At 41.2% G+C, this 16,301-nt stretch overlaps 1 protein-coding gene across 1 annotated transcript; it reads right to left on the bottom strand.

Moving 5' to 3' along the window:
• Positions 1-16,268, bottom strand: COMMD5 (COMM domain containing 5). Its single transcript, XM_038164857.1, has 7 exons — positions 16,099-16,268; positions 13,888-14,048; positions 12,751-12,779; positions 8,904-8,954; positions 4,791-4,886; positions 3,034-3,109; positions 1-519 (listed from the first exon to the last, which is right to left on the bottom strand). Exons 1-7 carry the CDS (start codon positions 16,238-16,240, stop codon positions 418-420), a joined length of 657 nt encoding a protein of 218 aa, XP_038020785.1. The 5' UTR covers positions 16,241-16,268; the 3' UTR covers positions 1-417.
• Between the last annotated feature and the right edge of the window lie 33 nt (positions 16,269-16,301).

Raw genomic sequence — 16,301 nt, 5'->3', positions numbered from 1 at the left:
TGGGTTTGTTATTTTATTTATTTGAAATATTGCAGAGCTTTCTTAAGATACATACACATTGATAGAGCTTCCAGTAGGACACTTTCAAAAAAAATTACAATTATGAATCATAATCAGAAATAAATGACTCTAACATCTATTAAGACAGTTATTTAAAAAATGTTTTGATGAATCATGCAAAAATGTTCACAAAGAGCATTATACTTTTTCATAGATAAATGTTTTCTTTTTCCTAAGTCTTACAAAAAGAGCTTGTGCTTTAAACACCTGAATTGAAAAAAAAAATATTTACAGCAGACATCATAAATGCCATATTGAAGTTCATAGAGGCAAAGTGGTGATGGTCCCCTGTTTTGCATTCACCAAACATGCTGACGGTTTCAGATCTCTTCCATAAACTCCTAAATTGAACAGTGCTCAGTCTTGGATCTTCAGTATGCTCCTCTTCTCCAAATCATTCATTTCCTTCAGTATAAGGGCAACATTGTATCTCAGTTCTTGAAACTTTGCAACTGGCACCTGAAACAGAATTGTCAGGTTAGAAAACACAAGACATCTCAGGAACTTGACTAGGGCATGCCTATGGATATGGAACATTCTGCAGTGAAAGGCCAATCTCTCCTAAAATACTTAATTTCTGCAGGCTTAAGACAAAGGATTTAAGGTTAATAAAACTCAGGTAATTCAACTAAATCCACATGGAAAAGGAGAGTGGGAAAAAACCAGAAATAACACCTAGATTGTACATTTTCTGTACTGCCTGATGAGAGAAAGGAAATACTCAAGGATGTAAACTGAGAGGTGCTTTGGGATGATATAAAGTCATGGACTGGAAAGAAAGACATCTAGAAGGTTGTGGAGACTACAGAATTCTCAAGCAACAAGTTCAAGATATTCTGCTTGTCCAAACTTGCAAGACAAAGGAATTGAGACTCGAGGCAAGACACTTGGCAGCAACCTCAAGAGCAAATGGCACTTCCACTACATGTGGAAGGAAAAGATTCGGGGTTAAACACACAAAGCATTTTCAACTGTGCCGGAGACTCATGGGCTCTCCTTCACCATTTCAAGCCTGAGAAGCCCAGTGGATGGAAATCTTATCTATGAGACAGAGACCCCCAGCCGAGTGCAGGCACAGCCTGGTGACACAGCCTGGTGACACTAGTGCAGTGCACAAACACATGCTCACACGAGTGCCCAGTGCAGTCTGGCTGGTCCCACACAGTCTGCACAGCACTGCCTAATTTACTCCTTTGCACTGAAGACAGCAGTTCTTTTGGCAGAGACCCTTGTCATCCTTCTGCCCACTCTAGCACAGATACCAATTATATGAGAGGAATCCAACACCTGATTTGCATTTTCCACATACATCGGAAATGCATCAAAAAGCATCACATCCTTTTCACTTTTGACATATATACAACAAGACTCAAAATGCTGCAATTGCCACTGCTTTAAAAAAAAACAACTTCAGCCAGAAGCCACACTGTGACTAAAATACCAAATGGAGATCAAAGAGTGTAACTTCCCCCTGTGCTATACACATTTTAAAACTGTTCACAGCAATTATTCTCTGCACTTGCCGTCTTACACAAGCCTGTTAGTTAGCAGGACATTCTGAATGTGTTCAAAGAAAGGAAAACTGAAGATCTGAGGACTATGTTTACTTGCATATGGTACCTCAAACCAAAACACAAGTTTATCCCAAAGACCTAACTGTGGGAAGACCTCTCATCAGATCTAGAAATCCTGTCTGAAGTCACACCCTAGGTATTCAGATCCAAGGAGCAGCAACAGCAAAGAGCTGATTCTTAGAGAAGCACACTGTTTGTTATCAGATATCTGCACTCCTGCATGTGCTGGACAAACACATCTCCACTGCAGAATAACTAAAGGTCTTCCACAGACTCACACTGAGGAAAAAACCCACAAAAAACAAACCCTAAAATCAAACCAAAACAGTCAGAAACTATGGCACCAGTACCAACAGTGGACATGATATGCCAGGAAATAAAGTGGGAATAAACTAGATTTTATCCTCACAAGTGAAACTTACCCTTTTGTAAAGGGTTAACCTGAAGTCCATGGCATCATTTAAGTTCCATGGAAGTCCTCAAATACAGTGTATGGGATGCTCTGAGCTGGACTGTCCAGAGGGGTAAATTTGATCCCCTGTGAAGTGACACCCTCAACAGTTTGCAGTGTAGCACAGAATTTATGCCCTTCTCAACAGATGCTTTCTTGCAAAACAATTTAACAGTGAAATCAGTCCACCTCTTTCAACCCACAGGGCTTTGGTGCTTCTTCCAGACTACTACTAATAAGAGAACTGAAGCCAAAATCTGTACAGAGTTCAAATGTAACAATGCCTGCTCTGCATTAAATTCCTGTACGCACCACCATGCTATTTATAGAACAAATAGCATTCCTTTTCAAAGGTTAAAATTATGGAAGAGTTTATGCCATCTTCTGGCAAGCCTTTAGGTACAGTGTCATAAATACTGCCACTGACTAATCCTGTAACAAGCAAAGAGGTTTTTTTTACTTTCTAGCAGCCAGAACAGTTCTGAAGAAAAAGAATAAAACTACCTCTGCCACAGAAAACAATGTTACCATTCTCTGCCAAATGCAGAAGGTTTAGAAGTATATCATGCATTATATAAACTACCCCAGTAATTTTCCTGCCCTCAAGAGCCACCATCAGGTCTGAAGGTTACAGTTCATAACAACCCCAGAACTTTTAATCAAACCAAATAGTGTTTTAACCAAATCAAATAGTGCTTTCCAGTAATTAATATTCTTCTAATAAATTGCAGTTCAGCAGAACATGTGTAGGAACAAGGTATGAAATGATTTTGATAGGTATTTCATTAAATATTTTGTGTGGCTACACTGGACACGAAGGATTGCAAAGCAAACCAACCAATGGTAACACACCATTTACAAAAGCTTTAGTATTTTAAGTAATAATTCAACTTTCTAAATAAAACTAGAAGTGGTTTCCTTACTATTTATTATGGCAATCAGACTTACTTCAAAGCGATGAGCTGTCCCATCTGAAAGCTTCATCATCATCAGAATGGATGGCTGGAGTGCACGGGCCAGTGAGCTGAAATTATTTACATCATTAGGATTGCAGCAGTACAGATCAGCAGTGTGATGAGTACAGCATTGCACATTAACAATTTTAGATGTTCTTGTAGGCTTTACACGGAACATGAGTAATTTCAGTCACAGAGTCTGGCTGGAAACTCACGAACACAACAGTTCTGTCCAATTTACCTCAGTATTGAGACTTAACATTTCGTTAATAGTTTAGTAACTGCAAGTTTAGGAGCATTTTTATTTTCACAAAATTGGTTTAGTGGAACTATGATAGGGATAAGAGCTGACCAACTACTGCTAATAATAATGCACAGTTTTCCTGTGCAGTTTACCATGCTGCATTAATCATTTCCATCCCTTCATGCGTTCAACTGCCACCTCATTTGGGGAATCAACCTCTTCCAGGCTTCATCCTAAATTTGTGTGTTATTTTATTTGATGACCCAAAGAAAGGAAGTGAGTCATTCTTGTGCAGCTTCCATCAACTGACATTGCCAAAGCCTGCTCAGGTACAGACAGGCACTACAGCCCAAAGCTGCCATACCTCCCTGCAGAGGCTGTTGCTGGATGATAAACAAGAAATCCCAGGGGGAAGATTAACTGAAAACAAAATTAAAAGGAAGGAAAACAAAAACCAGTAATGTATTGCTCCTGTGTTGTTTGGAAAACAAATCATAGGATTTGCTTTCAGCTTGCAAGCCTGTGCCTGAGGATGTTTACTTGGACATTTTGCTCTCGTATCAGTATAGATTCTTTTTCTACAGAGTGATACCTGTGTGGTGCTTATAGCACTGCTCATCAGAAAGTCACCTGAACTAGTAGCTTGTGGCCATTCCAAATTTCTCTTAGGAGCCTTTTTTCTTGATTTCAGGAAGACAATCCCTGATCAGCCATGGGCCTCCTGGCAGCAAAGAGAGCACTCTCTGCCGGATGCAGGTATTCAGACATGCAACATGAAGTCACTCATGCTAACAAATTACACTACTAACAAAGAGTGGATCATCTAATTTTTTTCAGCTTGGTCTCTCCTGGTTAGGATGAGACAGAGATCAAACAGCACAGACAACAGGTTTCTTCTGGGTCTAGCCAAAGATCCATCCCCCACATGCCTCTGTTGTGGCAGATGGTAAGAAGCTGGTCACTGCAGGCACAGGCAGGATGATCTCAAAGGCTTTTACTCCTGCTGTGAAAGAAACTAGGAGGTAGTTCAATGACCAGTTACATAACTATGGCAGTGTAAAAGTGCTGTCCAGAAACTTCTCTTTGTAGAAGCAGAGTACAAGAGATGGAAATTAATTTAACACATGCAAAAAATGACAGTCTGCTTGAGAAGTTGAATAGATGAATACCCTCCCCTGTTCCAATAAAACTAAGAACTTGCCTAGCTGCTTGAGGCTCAATCTGATTAATTCATGCCATCATCACCAGGACCTGTGGATTTGTATCAGCTCTGTTAAGTTTTAAAATAAGAGACTCAAACTTTGAGTGAAATGTTACCAGCAGTAAAGTCTATATACACTGACTTCTACACTGTTCAGAAAATTCCACCCACATCTTACTGTTTAAGGCTACCTGCCAATCCCTAATAGCAAGGCACATTTTGACCCCATTAAAATGTTTAAGCAGCACAAGAAATCAGTTTAATCTTTGGTAATTCCAGGGATGTGCATGATTCTCTTTTATACCTTGTGGATATAGCTACATCCACTCTCCACTTGAAGTCCTGGATACTTGGCAGCCGACTTCTGTGCATCAGAGCTGTGCCTTCGGAAGGGGGACGCCTGAAGAGTGAATCAGAAATAAGAGACTGCAATGTAAATCCATAAAAGAAGAAACAATTTAAAAAGAAAACAGAATTCCTCAGTACAAACCTGTCTGGAATTTGTTTCTCTCCTACATCTGTCCTCACTTAAAGAGGTGGGACTAAGCACAGTTTTTGTGGATTTAAGACAGTTGTGCTCAGATTATTCCCTTTTTCTATGCTCAACTATGGTCCATGTTGAAAAAAGAGACCAAGTGACTGTATAATTCTAGTAAACTGATGCCACTATAAAGTTTAGTACGACTCATTGTGGTGGCTGGCATACCTATTATTTCAATTATATGCAACTGTGAGGCATAGAAAGGGACCTGCAAACACATCCTTATCTTCATGCAAATCCAACAGGAACAAGCAAGCAGAGACAAGACAGATGACTTTGGCAAAACAGTTGCATAAGGTCACTGTTCTTCTTCAGTAAAAACCATCTAGTATTGGCAAGCAGCAATGTTTTAAAATTTAATATTAGTGTATTGAGTGTATTTTGAAGCATACTTAAAAAACCCCACAGTGGTTCTTGTTGATCCAACATAATTTACAAACTTTACATTCCTTACATAATGTTCACTGCCAACCCCAGCTCAGCCTTCAAGATTTTTACCTAGTCTAAGGTGTAAGAAGCCAAGCATTTAATTTGTTACTCAAATTGCAGGAAGAATCAGGCTGATCAAGCCCTAGTTTATTTCTATGTGGAAGTAAGTTAACAGCAATTAAACTTCAGATGGTTGACAACTTTCAAAATTTTAACAACACGCTAAGTTCTGGATAACTAAATGGCAAATCTGATACAAATACATAATAACTATTCACTCTTAGATATACATGCAGAAATAATTTCAGAATGAGGTGACTGTGCTGGTCCATTCAGGAGGTGGACTTCTGAGCTTTGTGTTACTTTTTTTTTCTCTCTAAGCATCCCATTCCCTGGAATTTATTTACGCTGCATTTCAAGGCTACTCCAGTACTTCCACTAAGGGCAGGATAAGAAACATTACATCCTTTATCCATGGTGCTAGACATAATCTAATTACAGACTTTGCATCAGAAAGGAATCCTCTCTGAACAAATCAAGCACTGTAGGAAGGGCAGTCTCACATCACTAGTGAGATTCTTGTGTGCAATTTTGCTGGGCCTTTAGAAACTGCCCAGAAAGATTAATGATCTGATAAGGTACACAGGACTCACAGGCTGAGATCCTCCCAGAGTCCTGCATTTTGCAAGGGTGATATAAGAAAGAATTTATCTCTTTGGTGAGGGGAGGTTGGGTGGTGTCAGAAGTGAGACACATTCCTAATAGCATGGTAAAGAAATGAGCAAAAAAAGTAGATCAGCTGGTTCTTACTCATTGTCATCTCCTGGACAGCAAGTAGGTCACCACAGCTGGGTGCAGGCATGAGGAGCTGGAGTCTAGAGCAGTCATTAGCAGGATTAAACAGTAAGAACAGGCCTTTCCCTCAGTGGAGAACTGCTGCCAGAGTACTGCTTAAGTTGGAGACTCCCTAAAAATAGCCACACTGCTACCATTTCCTTAAGACATGTTAACTCCCATCAATGGAAGTCAGTCCATTCAGTGCAGCACCAGCACCCTGGGGGAAGAAAGGAGTTTTAAAAACAGAAAGATACTCTACTTAGCAGTGGTGGGAAAGATCAGAAATGGTGACCTCCAAAACAGAGGGAAACCTTTGAATGCTGTTGAGAGATGGCATTTCTGTGGTCAAACACAAAGCTTTATTTCTGGCCAGGACTGCACTTCTGTACCATTCTCCTAGGAAGAGTCACAGCTTCTGTAGCTTAGTTTAAGCTTCTGTCAGGACCTTCCCAGCTTGGAAAAGACCACAATGGGAACTGCAAGAATTCTGTAAAGATGACAGAATGTGCATAATGGCCAACATGCATACAGAAATTACACAGGCTGCTAATCAAGCCATTGATTTCTGAGATGAATAGCAAAATGGAGCAGAAAAGACTCAATGAATCTTACATCCAAAACCTATAGCCTATAATTACATTTTGTATACACTCTGTGCCAGCAGCTGCAATATACAGTCAGCACATTGTGCAGAAGGCAGAAGTCAGAACAAGCAGGAGACCATGGATCAGGTAGAGACCATCCTAGAGACCACACAAGCTATGATGGAAAGGATGATACACCTGTTAACAAGAACATCACCTGCTAAAGGATGCAACTTGAAAATGAAAGATTAGAGAACTTGGAGCAGCAGCTGATCTAGCAGTATCAAAACTAAAGACAAGTTCTGGATGGTTCCCTATGCACATAACAAGACATGCCTAGCAGGCCACTGAGTTAGAAGGCTGAACAAACTTGTACGTGTGAAATGCTGACAAATAGCACACAGAATGCACCCTCCTGGTATAAACTAAAGCTACACCATTAGAAAAAAACCCCACAAACCAGTGCATTTATTATAAACATTCAGAGAAGGTGAAGTTAGTGTTATCCTTTCCCTTAAAAGACAGTTTTAATTTCATGTAGTTATTTAATGTGGCAAGTTTTTCTTTCAGTCTACACAGCTTGATGGAACTGTGGGGACACAAATACAAATGCCAAATACTTCAGAGCTGTTCTGTTATTTAGTGAAAATAACTCCAAAAATAAGATAAGATGCCAGGAAAAGTATTAAAAATGAATTTTTCTGGGTTATCTAGCTCATACTGAATTACTGAATTTTTGATCACATGCTAATGCACCTCTTACCATCACAAACATACATATTTACAACTCAATAAGAATTTGTATGATTCAGTGTTACATTTAAGATTGTAGAAGCAGATCTGTCTAAAAATCAAACCTGAGGTGTTCTTCTCTGGTCTCAAAACATAGAGCAAGATTACACTGGATAATCACAGCTTTCAAAATGAGAAAAAGCTAAATTTTCCAGCATCGTGATTTCCCAGTAGAAAACAGACAATCATGCATGCTTCAAATTACATCTAAATTTATCTTCCTTCCCTACTGCAAGCAGTATTTCCACTTTGCAACCATGAATTTTGCATTCTTAACACCTATAATTCAAACAGAAGAGCAAAGCAAAGATGAGATGACTGAATTTATTTTTACTCCAAGAACCTTTATCTGTAAGCCAAGATCTTAATCAAAGAAATGGAAAGTATTTTTAGCTTTGGTAGCAGCACTCAGACCCTTGAGGGTAACTGAAAAACCACAACTGTGATTATTGGGATTCCATGCAGAGAATCTGGAACAGCATTGGCTTAGCGATGTCACGTGCCGAGTGACCTCAAGTTTCAAGAAGGAAAGCTGGCCCACAACGATCATCAGAGTCCAACTCCTCAGCCTGTAGAAGTTTGCATATTCAAAATGTTCAAGATTTTGAATTTCTAGATGTAGAATAGGCTAAACATGGTTGAACAGAGAAACTTCTAGAAAAAGGGAATCCCAAGAAGGGACAAAAGTCATAGGCTGTTCAAAAAGCTCTCAATTTAGAACTTACTCTAGAGTTACTGAGGAATGTTGCTTAAAAAGTGAATTACAGCAGGCAGAGCACTTGATATCTCATAGGTGTTGTCATCAAGTCACTCAGTGTGAATTCCCAACTGAACTGTACATTAAGACTTGAGAAATACTATCTGAGAAAGCTGCCATGAACCAGAGCGTGTAGAGGGCTTATGTAGCCTGCCTCTTTTGCTATTACTTGCAATGATGATGATGGCAAAAATGAATAATTCTGCACTGCATTTTTCATCTGTAGGTATTGATTGACCTCACAGTCTATAGAACATTATAAAAACTGATGAAGACAGAAAAACTGAGAATTGGCAAGAAAGCGACTTAATGCATGTATTGCCATGCATGATGGACATCATACTGTGCTGAATCAAACTGATGGGACAAGTCTTGTTCTCATTAATTTGGAAAATATTGCTGTTCCTTCAATACACCAAGGATTTGTGTCAGCAGAACTCTGTGCAGCCCTGCTGTCTGCACAATGAAGACACTAACCTGTTACCAAAGACTACACTGGAAAAGTCCACAATGAAATCTTCTGGTATTCTGAAAGAGAAGAGCAAGACAAAACAGTTAGGGATTTTTTGTAACCAGTTATACAGCCTTACCTGAAAAAACCCTAAATCTATTACAGAACACAAAAGATGTGTCAACATTTTCCATCTTCCATTGCTTAAAATTGCCAGCTCTTATGTAAGCACTTCAGTATTGATTCAGTCAGGACTCTCAAAAGGATAACATATGTTTATATATCAAGAACCCTAAAAACTGTGCTACATCTTCCCATCCTACCTTGTATGGCAACAGTGTATTTCAAAAGAACCCAGTATTGGCTTAACTTCTCTCAGTAAAGTCAAGAAAAATTTTACTGATGGCTCTGACAAGTGTAGAAGGCAGGCCAGCAATGCATGCTTTCAAAAATCCCAAACTTACACAGTTCATTTCACTTTCACCTCAAGTGTAATGAAGACAGAAGGAATTGCCACCTCAAAATTCAGAGGCCCTTGTAGCCAAGACTACTTACAAAAGGAGCATACGTGGGGACTAGCTGAAGAGACTAACACACTCCATCTACCCTACAGCTCTCCATTGTACAGCTCTCCTTCACCGTTCCTCCGACACTGCTGTTGCCTTACAAACAAGCTACTGTTGATTTTCAGTTCAATAGATCAGGCTGTGAATTGCAAAGACCACAGAGCAAACACTATCCACTAACTGCCTTTGCCACAGGGACAGTAACCTCCAACAGAGAGGCAGGTTAGACAAGTGGGAGAAGTCACTACTGCTGCTGCCACAGCTAAATCCAGCTCTCACCATGAATCAGTGCCCAGAGACATTACTCACCAGTGGCTTGAGACACACAGCAGTGTATCAAAGAAAAATCAAAGCAAACAAGGAAGTTATATGTCCTAAAGAGCTTACAGTGTCTAATGACCAGAGCAAAAACAACTCATCTACTCACACAGTGGGATGATGAAACAGCAGTTACTACAGCTCGAATTCAGAAAGGGAGAAGTGGAGTTAAACTACATTTTAAAATAGTGCTTGGATAAAAAGAAATTCATTTTTGCAAGCACTAGAACAATGTTTTTTGGCTGCAAGAGTCTGACTTTCAGAACAGACTATTTCTGCAAACATTACTTATACTTTCATGCAAGTGTATAATTCAGCCCATCCTGACACTGACCGGATACCCTGACTAGGTAGTGGAATAGCTGGAGACAGGGGACAGGGCGCTCAAATATGATTATGGTGCTACCTACCACAGCACTTGCTTGACTCAAGAGCTTTACTAAAACAGAAGCATTAACACTACCTTTGAGTTTGCATTATTTTTGCTGTGCAGTCAATGATCTTGCTGAAAATTCTGTTCCTGGCTCATGAGGCCAGTCACACATGACACAGATAAGATGTCACAAGAACATGGCACAGTTCAGCCTGAACTACAGATGGCAATCACTTGTCACTGGAACATTCTGAGGAAGGGACTCAAAGGACAAGAAATGTGTGAAGATGTCTCAATCCCATGTTATTCACCTGAGTCATCAAGTTATAAAATAATCTGTGAGAGGAGGGAAAAAAAAAGCACCCACAATTTAGAGTGAATTTATTCCCACTGGCTCAGCCACTCAGGCTAAGAAATAGGGAATTGCAACTCTTTTAAACTAGCAATATTGATCTAGTTAATCAGAATTTGGCATGTATTCCAGCTTCTCTCTTCATCAAAACTAGAAGCCATGATCAGGTACCTCACCAGAAAATTGAGAATTACAGGATATTTTATGAGCAGAATTAGCTCAAGCTTCAGAGTCACTGAAAAAAACAAAACAGAATGCAAGAAGTAAAGAAAATAAGGTTACGTGGCACAGAGTTCAAACCTTTTAAAATAAGACAGAACAAAAAAGAGGGCTATAGGCCTTTTTTCTGCCTTCAAAGGCAAAATACCTGCCCAAACACTGGATCAATAATGCCAAGACATCACTGTTCAACCATTGTCGTGTTCTTTGTGCACTTGATCACAGGATGGCCACTTCAGCAGGCTAAGTGTCTGAATGTAATTAGTAACTGCTTTGAAAGCAAGCAAGTATTTAATCTCCAAACCCAAGCCCACTGGGAAATGTAGGAAATTATGTTTCCCAGAGGAACTGAAGGTGCTACTAAATTTCTAATCACAGAACTATCACAGCTTGAGAGTAGAATAAGCTATTTAGTCTTCTAAAAGTCTAGCCACAAAGTGTAGAGAGCTACTCACAGGAACTAAGACTGTCAGAGACAGAAGTTAGGAAGAGTCCCAATACTGTGAGAATAATGGGAGCATAGCAGCAACTAGCAGCACATAAAACACTCCAGTCTGCAAGCAGCACAAATGCAGTTACCTAACTATTGCTGCTAGATCAGCCACATTAACCAAAACAGTAAGATAAAAAGATGTATCAAGATATAAAAGATATAAAGAAGATCATCAAGACTGAAAAGTGTCTGAGTAAAATGTATGAATAAACCATTAAGCGAGAAAACACTCCCAAACACAACTACAAAAGCGTAAGTCATTGAACTGTGATCAAATGACAAGGACAGGGACATGAGAGTCTGCATTTCTAGACACAGCCAGCCCAGACAGTGACTTCTGACACTGCTATACCAACTTTCTCCACTGCTCAGAGAGGAATATTCACCCAGCCCCAGAGAATTTGGCATGGAGCTTTAGTATTCCTCATTATTCCATAACCAAACTTGGCACATTCTGTGTGCACCTCAAAAGACACCAGCTCCCACTGGGCCAAAAGCAATTCATCAGTTTCTTACTGACCCACTTTAACCTGGGTGTGAACCCCATGATGTGGCAGAGGCAGCAGCTTGCATTTGAGCTCTCAAGAAAAAAGGCAGGCCAAACTCTAGCACTCAGCCACAGACAAAACTGTATCAACTTGCAAGGCACCTTTCACTATGGCCTAAATGCCACCTTTCATTGATTACACCCTAATTACATCTGCAGTTTTAGCTTGCCTGAAGTTGCTCATAAAGTAAATCGTGCTTATGATTTAACTGCTTGTGAGGAGAAAGGCACTGTACAGGTTAATGGACAGATAAGAATGAAAAAAGACAGAATTAGAAACATCTATTTTTCCTAGGTAGCAATCAGAATGTTAAAGAAATGTGTGAAAATAGTGTTTTAAAATAATTAAGCCTTGGTGCAGAGGTTTCACTACAGAAGAAAACATCAACTGCTGTCATTCTCTCATTGCTACTGAATATAGAAATAAGGGAAAACCTATAAATATTACTAGCATCTGACCTCTAGCTTCGAGGATATGATCCCTTCAGATATACTCATGGAAGACTGATATAGATTTTGTCAAAGGCTGTAACAAAGGTCATGATTTCCTGGGTAATGGGCACGAGAAGTCATAGCTGAACATGGTGGTAGGGTTTCATGAATGTTATATCATTGACCTTTCAAAGAAGGAAAGAAGTAGGGCAGTTCTTAGCTTCTGAAATGCTACCACTGTCTTACCAAACACTTAAAAAAATATTGCAGGGCAAGGTGGGGATGGCAGAGAGAAGGTCACTCATATTTGCATAACCTACATTACCGAATAAATCAGACCATTCTCCCCAGCAGGTGAAATAAAACTGCTCATGCTCAATGCTAAATCAAGTCTTACACAACACCTGTTTTTTCCCTCTGGCTTTACATAATGTTTGGCAACAGATGCATTAAGAGGTATTTACAGGTAATTTTTATACCAACTTTTTCTTTAAAAAAAGTTAATTTGGGGAAGCAGTTACATAAAAGCCATGAAAAAACAAACATTAAATGAACTGCTGTAAACAGGCATACCTGAGCTCCTTCAGGTCTTCTTTAAAAACCTAAAAAGACAAGGAAGATGAAATTTTACATGATAAAGCCTTAAAAATAATTTCTTACCTACTGACACAATAGTGGTTACTTATTTGGTATCTCTCACCAAAAATTTCAGACTTGAGTGCCAGTAGTTTTGAAATGACTGGTAATATTTTGAAAAATTTTTCAGAAGGGTTCAATCAAGTTGTGATTTAAAGACCAAAATACCTTGGAAGCCTTTATTTTTCAAAACAATGTCTCTGCCACTTCTTTTCAGAAACATTTTTCTTTTAGAGTAACTATATGCCCCTATTCTCAAATACATTTTGCAGTAACTTGTTTAAACTATGACAAGAAAAAGGAAATGGCAGAAGATAAGGTCTGAATATTAAAAGCATACTTCCACTACATTTCCTGCAATAAGGGAGCTTTCCCAGTATGCCTGGGTAAATATGAAGTTGTACCTCAAACAAGAGGTACTGGAAGCCCTGAAGTGGCTCACTCACATAAAAATGAGAAAAGAAAATTGTAAGGTAAAGGAACATGAGAAATTAAGAGAATAGCCATGAAGAAGGGATAGGGGTTGGGAACATGGTGGGTGTGCGCATATTTACACCAAACATCCACAGCATAAGTGGAAATTGCACTTTCTTCCAAATTCCACTATATTGTTCTGGCCTTAATACCTTCCTTCCTCTATGGAAGAAATGTGAACAAAGGAGGCAAACAAATATGAGAAATTATAAGCATGGACGAAAATGAGTGGTATGTGTGAACACCCAGTTAGAGTAAGAGAGAGTGTCGATGCCTGTGAAATAACATTTTGCTATGATTTCTTTGACAGTTTTAATTTATGAGTGAAAGCAAACATGCACAGTGAACAAGATGCTGAAGCAGAAATAGATACAGAAATCTTTTTCCTAAAGCTTAAATATTTTTTCAAAAAGCTCACTCTAAATCTACCCAACAAGTGAAGTAATAAGTTCCAGATTTTTAACAGTTTCTCCCAACAACCTTAACTTGGAGAATCATTTTTATGTGCAGTTTCTCACCCAGGCAAATGAGATTTAGATGGTGACTTGTGTTTGATGCAGCTTTTACCTTATCAAAGTTCCAAGTACTCCCAGAACTTACTTCTTGTTTGAAAGTTGATAAGGGGAGTCTCAGTGCTTCTCGGAGGAGGGTGTACATGCCAGAAATGAGGAAAGCAAGTTGCTCTTCTGAGAGGTTAGCACTTTCTGCAATCAGCCTGACAGATTCCTTGCAGTCCTTTCCTTCCAATGCATTAACAGTGACTGTGAATAAGAAAGCACAGCAATATCCTTAACTTACTCAACTTTGTAGCTCTTGACTTTGATGGTCAAAGGTGCATTCAGAAAACTCTCACCACAGGGAGAAGCCTCGCAGACAAAAATTAAATCAATCATTGAGACAGTGTAGCAGAGCCTGCTACAACACTGGCTGGATAACCTTCAGATACTGTTACATGCAGTTTTTACATCGTGAACTGACCAGGCATCTCATATTTTACATTAGTCTTTGCTTAGCAATAGAGCAACAGCAACAGCCGCAAAAAACAAACCTGGCGCAGTGCAAGAGCGATGTAGATAAACAGTGTTGAAATCCATCACATCTTCAAAGATTACAAAACCTTCAGAGGAAAACTGCAGCCCTGCAAACTGTGAGTCACAGGCCAGCAAGAGCAGACAGTGATGGGAGATTTGTGCAGCTCTGCATAAGAGGAGGGAGGCTGTGCCCACCCGCTGCAGGGAGACCTGCACTGGGGTCACTGCCCTGACTCCAGGCAGGTGGTTTTGAAGGACTGCCTGCCCCTGCTATGGTAGGAAGCATTTATTGCACACCTGAAAGCAGGTGATAACTTACACCACAATTAAACCCATCCAGTCAAGCTTCCTGGCACTGAAAAGGCTTTTCAGTCTCTATGTTCCTGCAGTAGACAGCAAATGTAGTTCAACATGTGTACTTAGTTCTGTCCCAAATGCCCCTGCCTATACACAGCTTTATTATTTCAAGTATTACAAGGAACCCCTGAAAACATTGCTCATTTCTGCTACTGTGCAGCAACACTTTTAGAGACAAACCAGCTACCAGATGTTTTGAGTCCTTCAAATCAAAAAAGAAATCCCTGACAAGATGTTAGCTGAGAGAACATGCCAGGGTCACACCACGCTGGGCAGAAGATACCCTCCAGCAAGCTGTGCTTTTGCTCCACTAATCAACTATTCCATTATTCCACGATTGTTTTACATACCCTAATTTACTCAACTGTGTAACTCTTGATTTTGATGATCAAAGGTGCCTTGAGAAAATTCCCACTACAGGGAGAAGCCTCACAGACAAAAATGAAATCAGTCATTGCAAATCTTACAGCCTCAGCCTCAACAGGACACCTGTACCTTGGGGCTGCTGTATTGTCTCCTGCATGTTCTGTAGATGGCTACAAGGTCTCTGACTGCCACACACAACCTGACAGCGACCGGGCTGCTGGCTCTGGGACACAGGGATGAGAGAGGAATGACTTTAACAGCACTCAGCTGACTTTGGGGGCCATCCACAGCTGCAGAACTCTGTTCCTCATTATCACAGATTTCACAGAATTGTAGAATACAATGAATCAAGCCCCTCATTTTATTTCAAGCTCAGCTCTAGCTTCCTGTTGGGAAAGGCAATGCGAAGTGCTCCAGGAAGCTGCAGTTTTGCAGCTGCAGTCCTCCAGCTGTCACACAATCACAGAATGTTCTGAGTTGTAATGGACCCAGAAGGATCATGGAGTCCAACTCAGCCCTGCACAGGATACCCCAAGAATCCCACCATGTGCCTGAGAGAATTGTCCCAACACCCCTTGAGGTCTGTCAGGCTGGTCCTCTCACCACTTCCCTGGGGAGCCTGTTCCAGTGCCCAACACCTGCTAGGGAAAGAATCTTTTCCTCATAGCTAACCTGAAGTGCCCTGACCCAGCATTATGCTGTTCCCTCGTGTCCTGTCACTGGTCACCAGAAAGGGCATCAGTGTCCGTGTCTCCGCAGCCTCTCGAGAGGAGGTTGTAGCCGGCTTTGAGGTCTCTCTCCAGTCCCCTCCAGGCCGAACAGACCAGGTGACCTCAGTCCGCATGGCTTCCCGTCTATGGCCTTTCACCACACTCTTAGGTCTCCTTTGGAAGCTCTCTTAACAGCTGTCCTTGCCTTCCCGAGGGGATCCACGGCTTCCGCGGGGAACGCGCCTCCTGCCCACGGGCTCTGCCCGGGAACCCCCCGCGTCCCCGCGCGGGGCAGAGCGGCCCTGCCGCGCCAGGGCGGCGCCCCGCGGGCCCCGCACGGGCCCTACCTTTGAGGAGCCGCCGGAAGGTCTCCTTGCCCACGTCCTGCACGCCCCTGGCCATGGCCTCCACCTCGGCCGGCACTCGCGGGCCCAGGAACCCGCGGCCGCCGCCGCCCTCGCCGAGCCCCTGCGCCGCGCCGGCCGCCATGGCCGCGCCGCCCGCCCGCCGCGCGCCCTCCCCGCGGCAGGGGGCGCTGTGGGGGCGCGGC

The sequence above is a fragment of the Motacilla alba genome, chromosome 4A (genome assembly GCF_015832195.1).
Source record: "Motacilla alba alba isolate MOTALB_02 chromosome 4A, Motacilla_alba_V1.0_pri, whole genome shotgun sequence".
Classification (NCBI taxonomy): Eukaryota; Metazoa; Chordata; class Aves; order Passeriformes; family Motacillidae; genus Motacilla; species Motacilla alba.
This window is presented reverse-complemented; position numbering and strand designations above follow the sequence as displayed.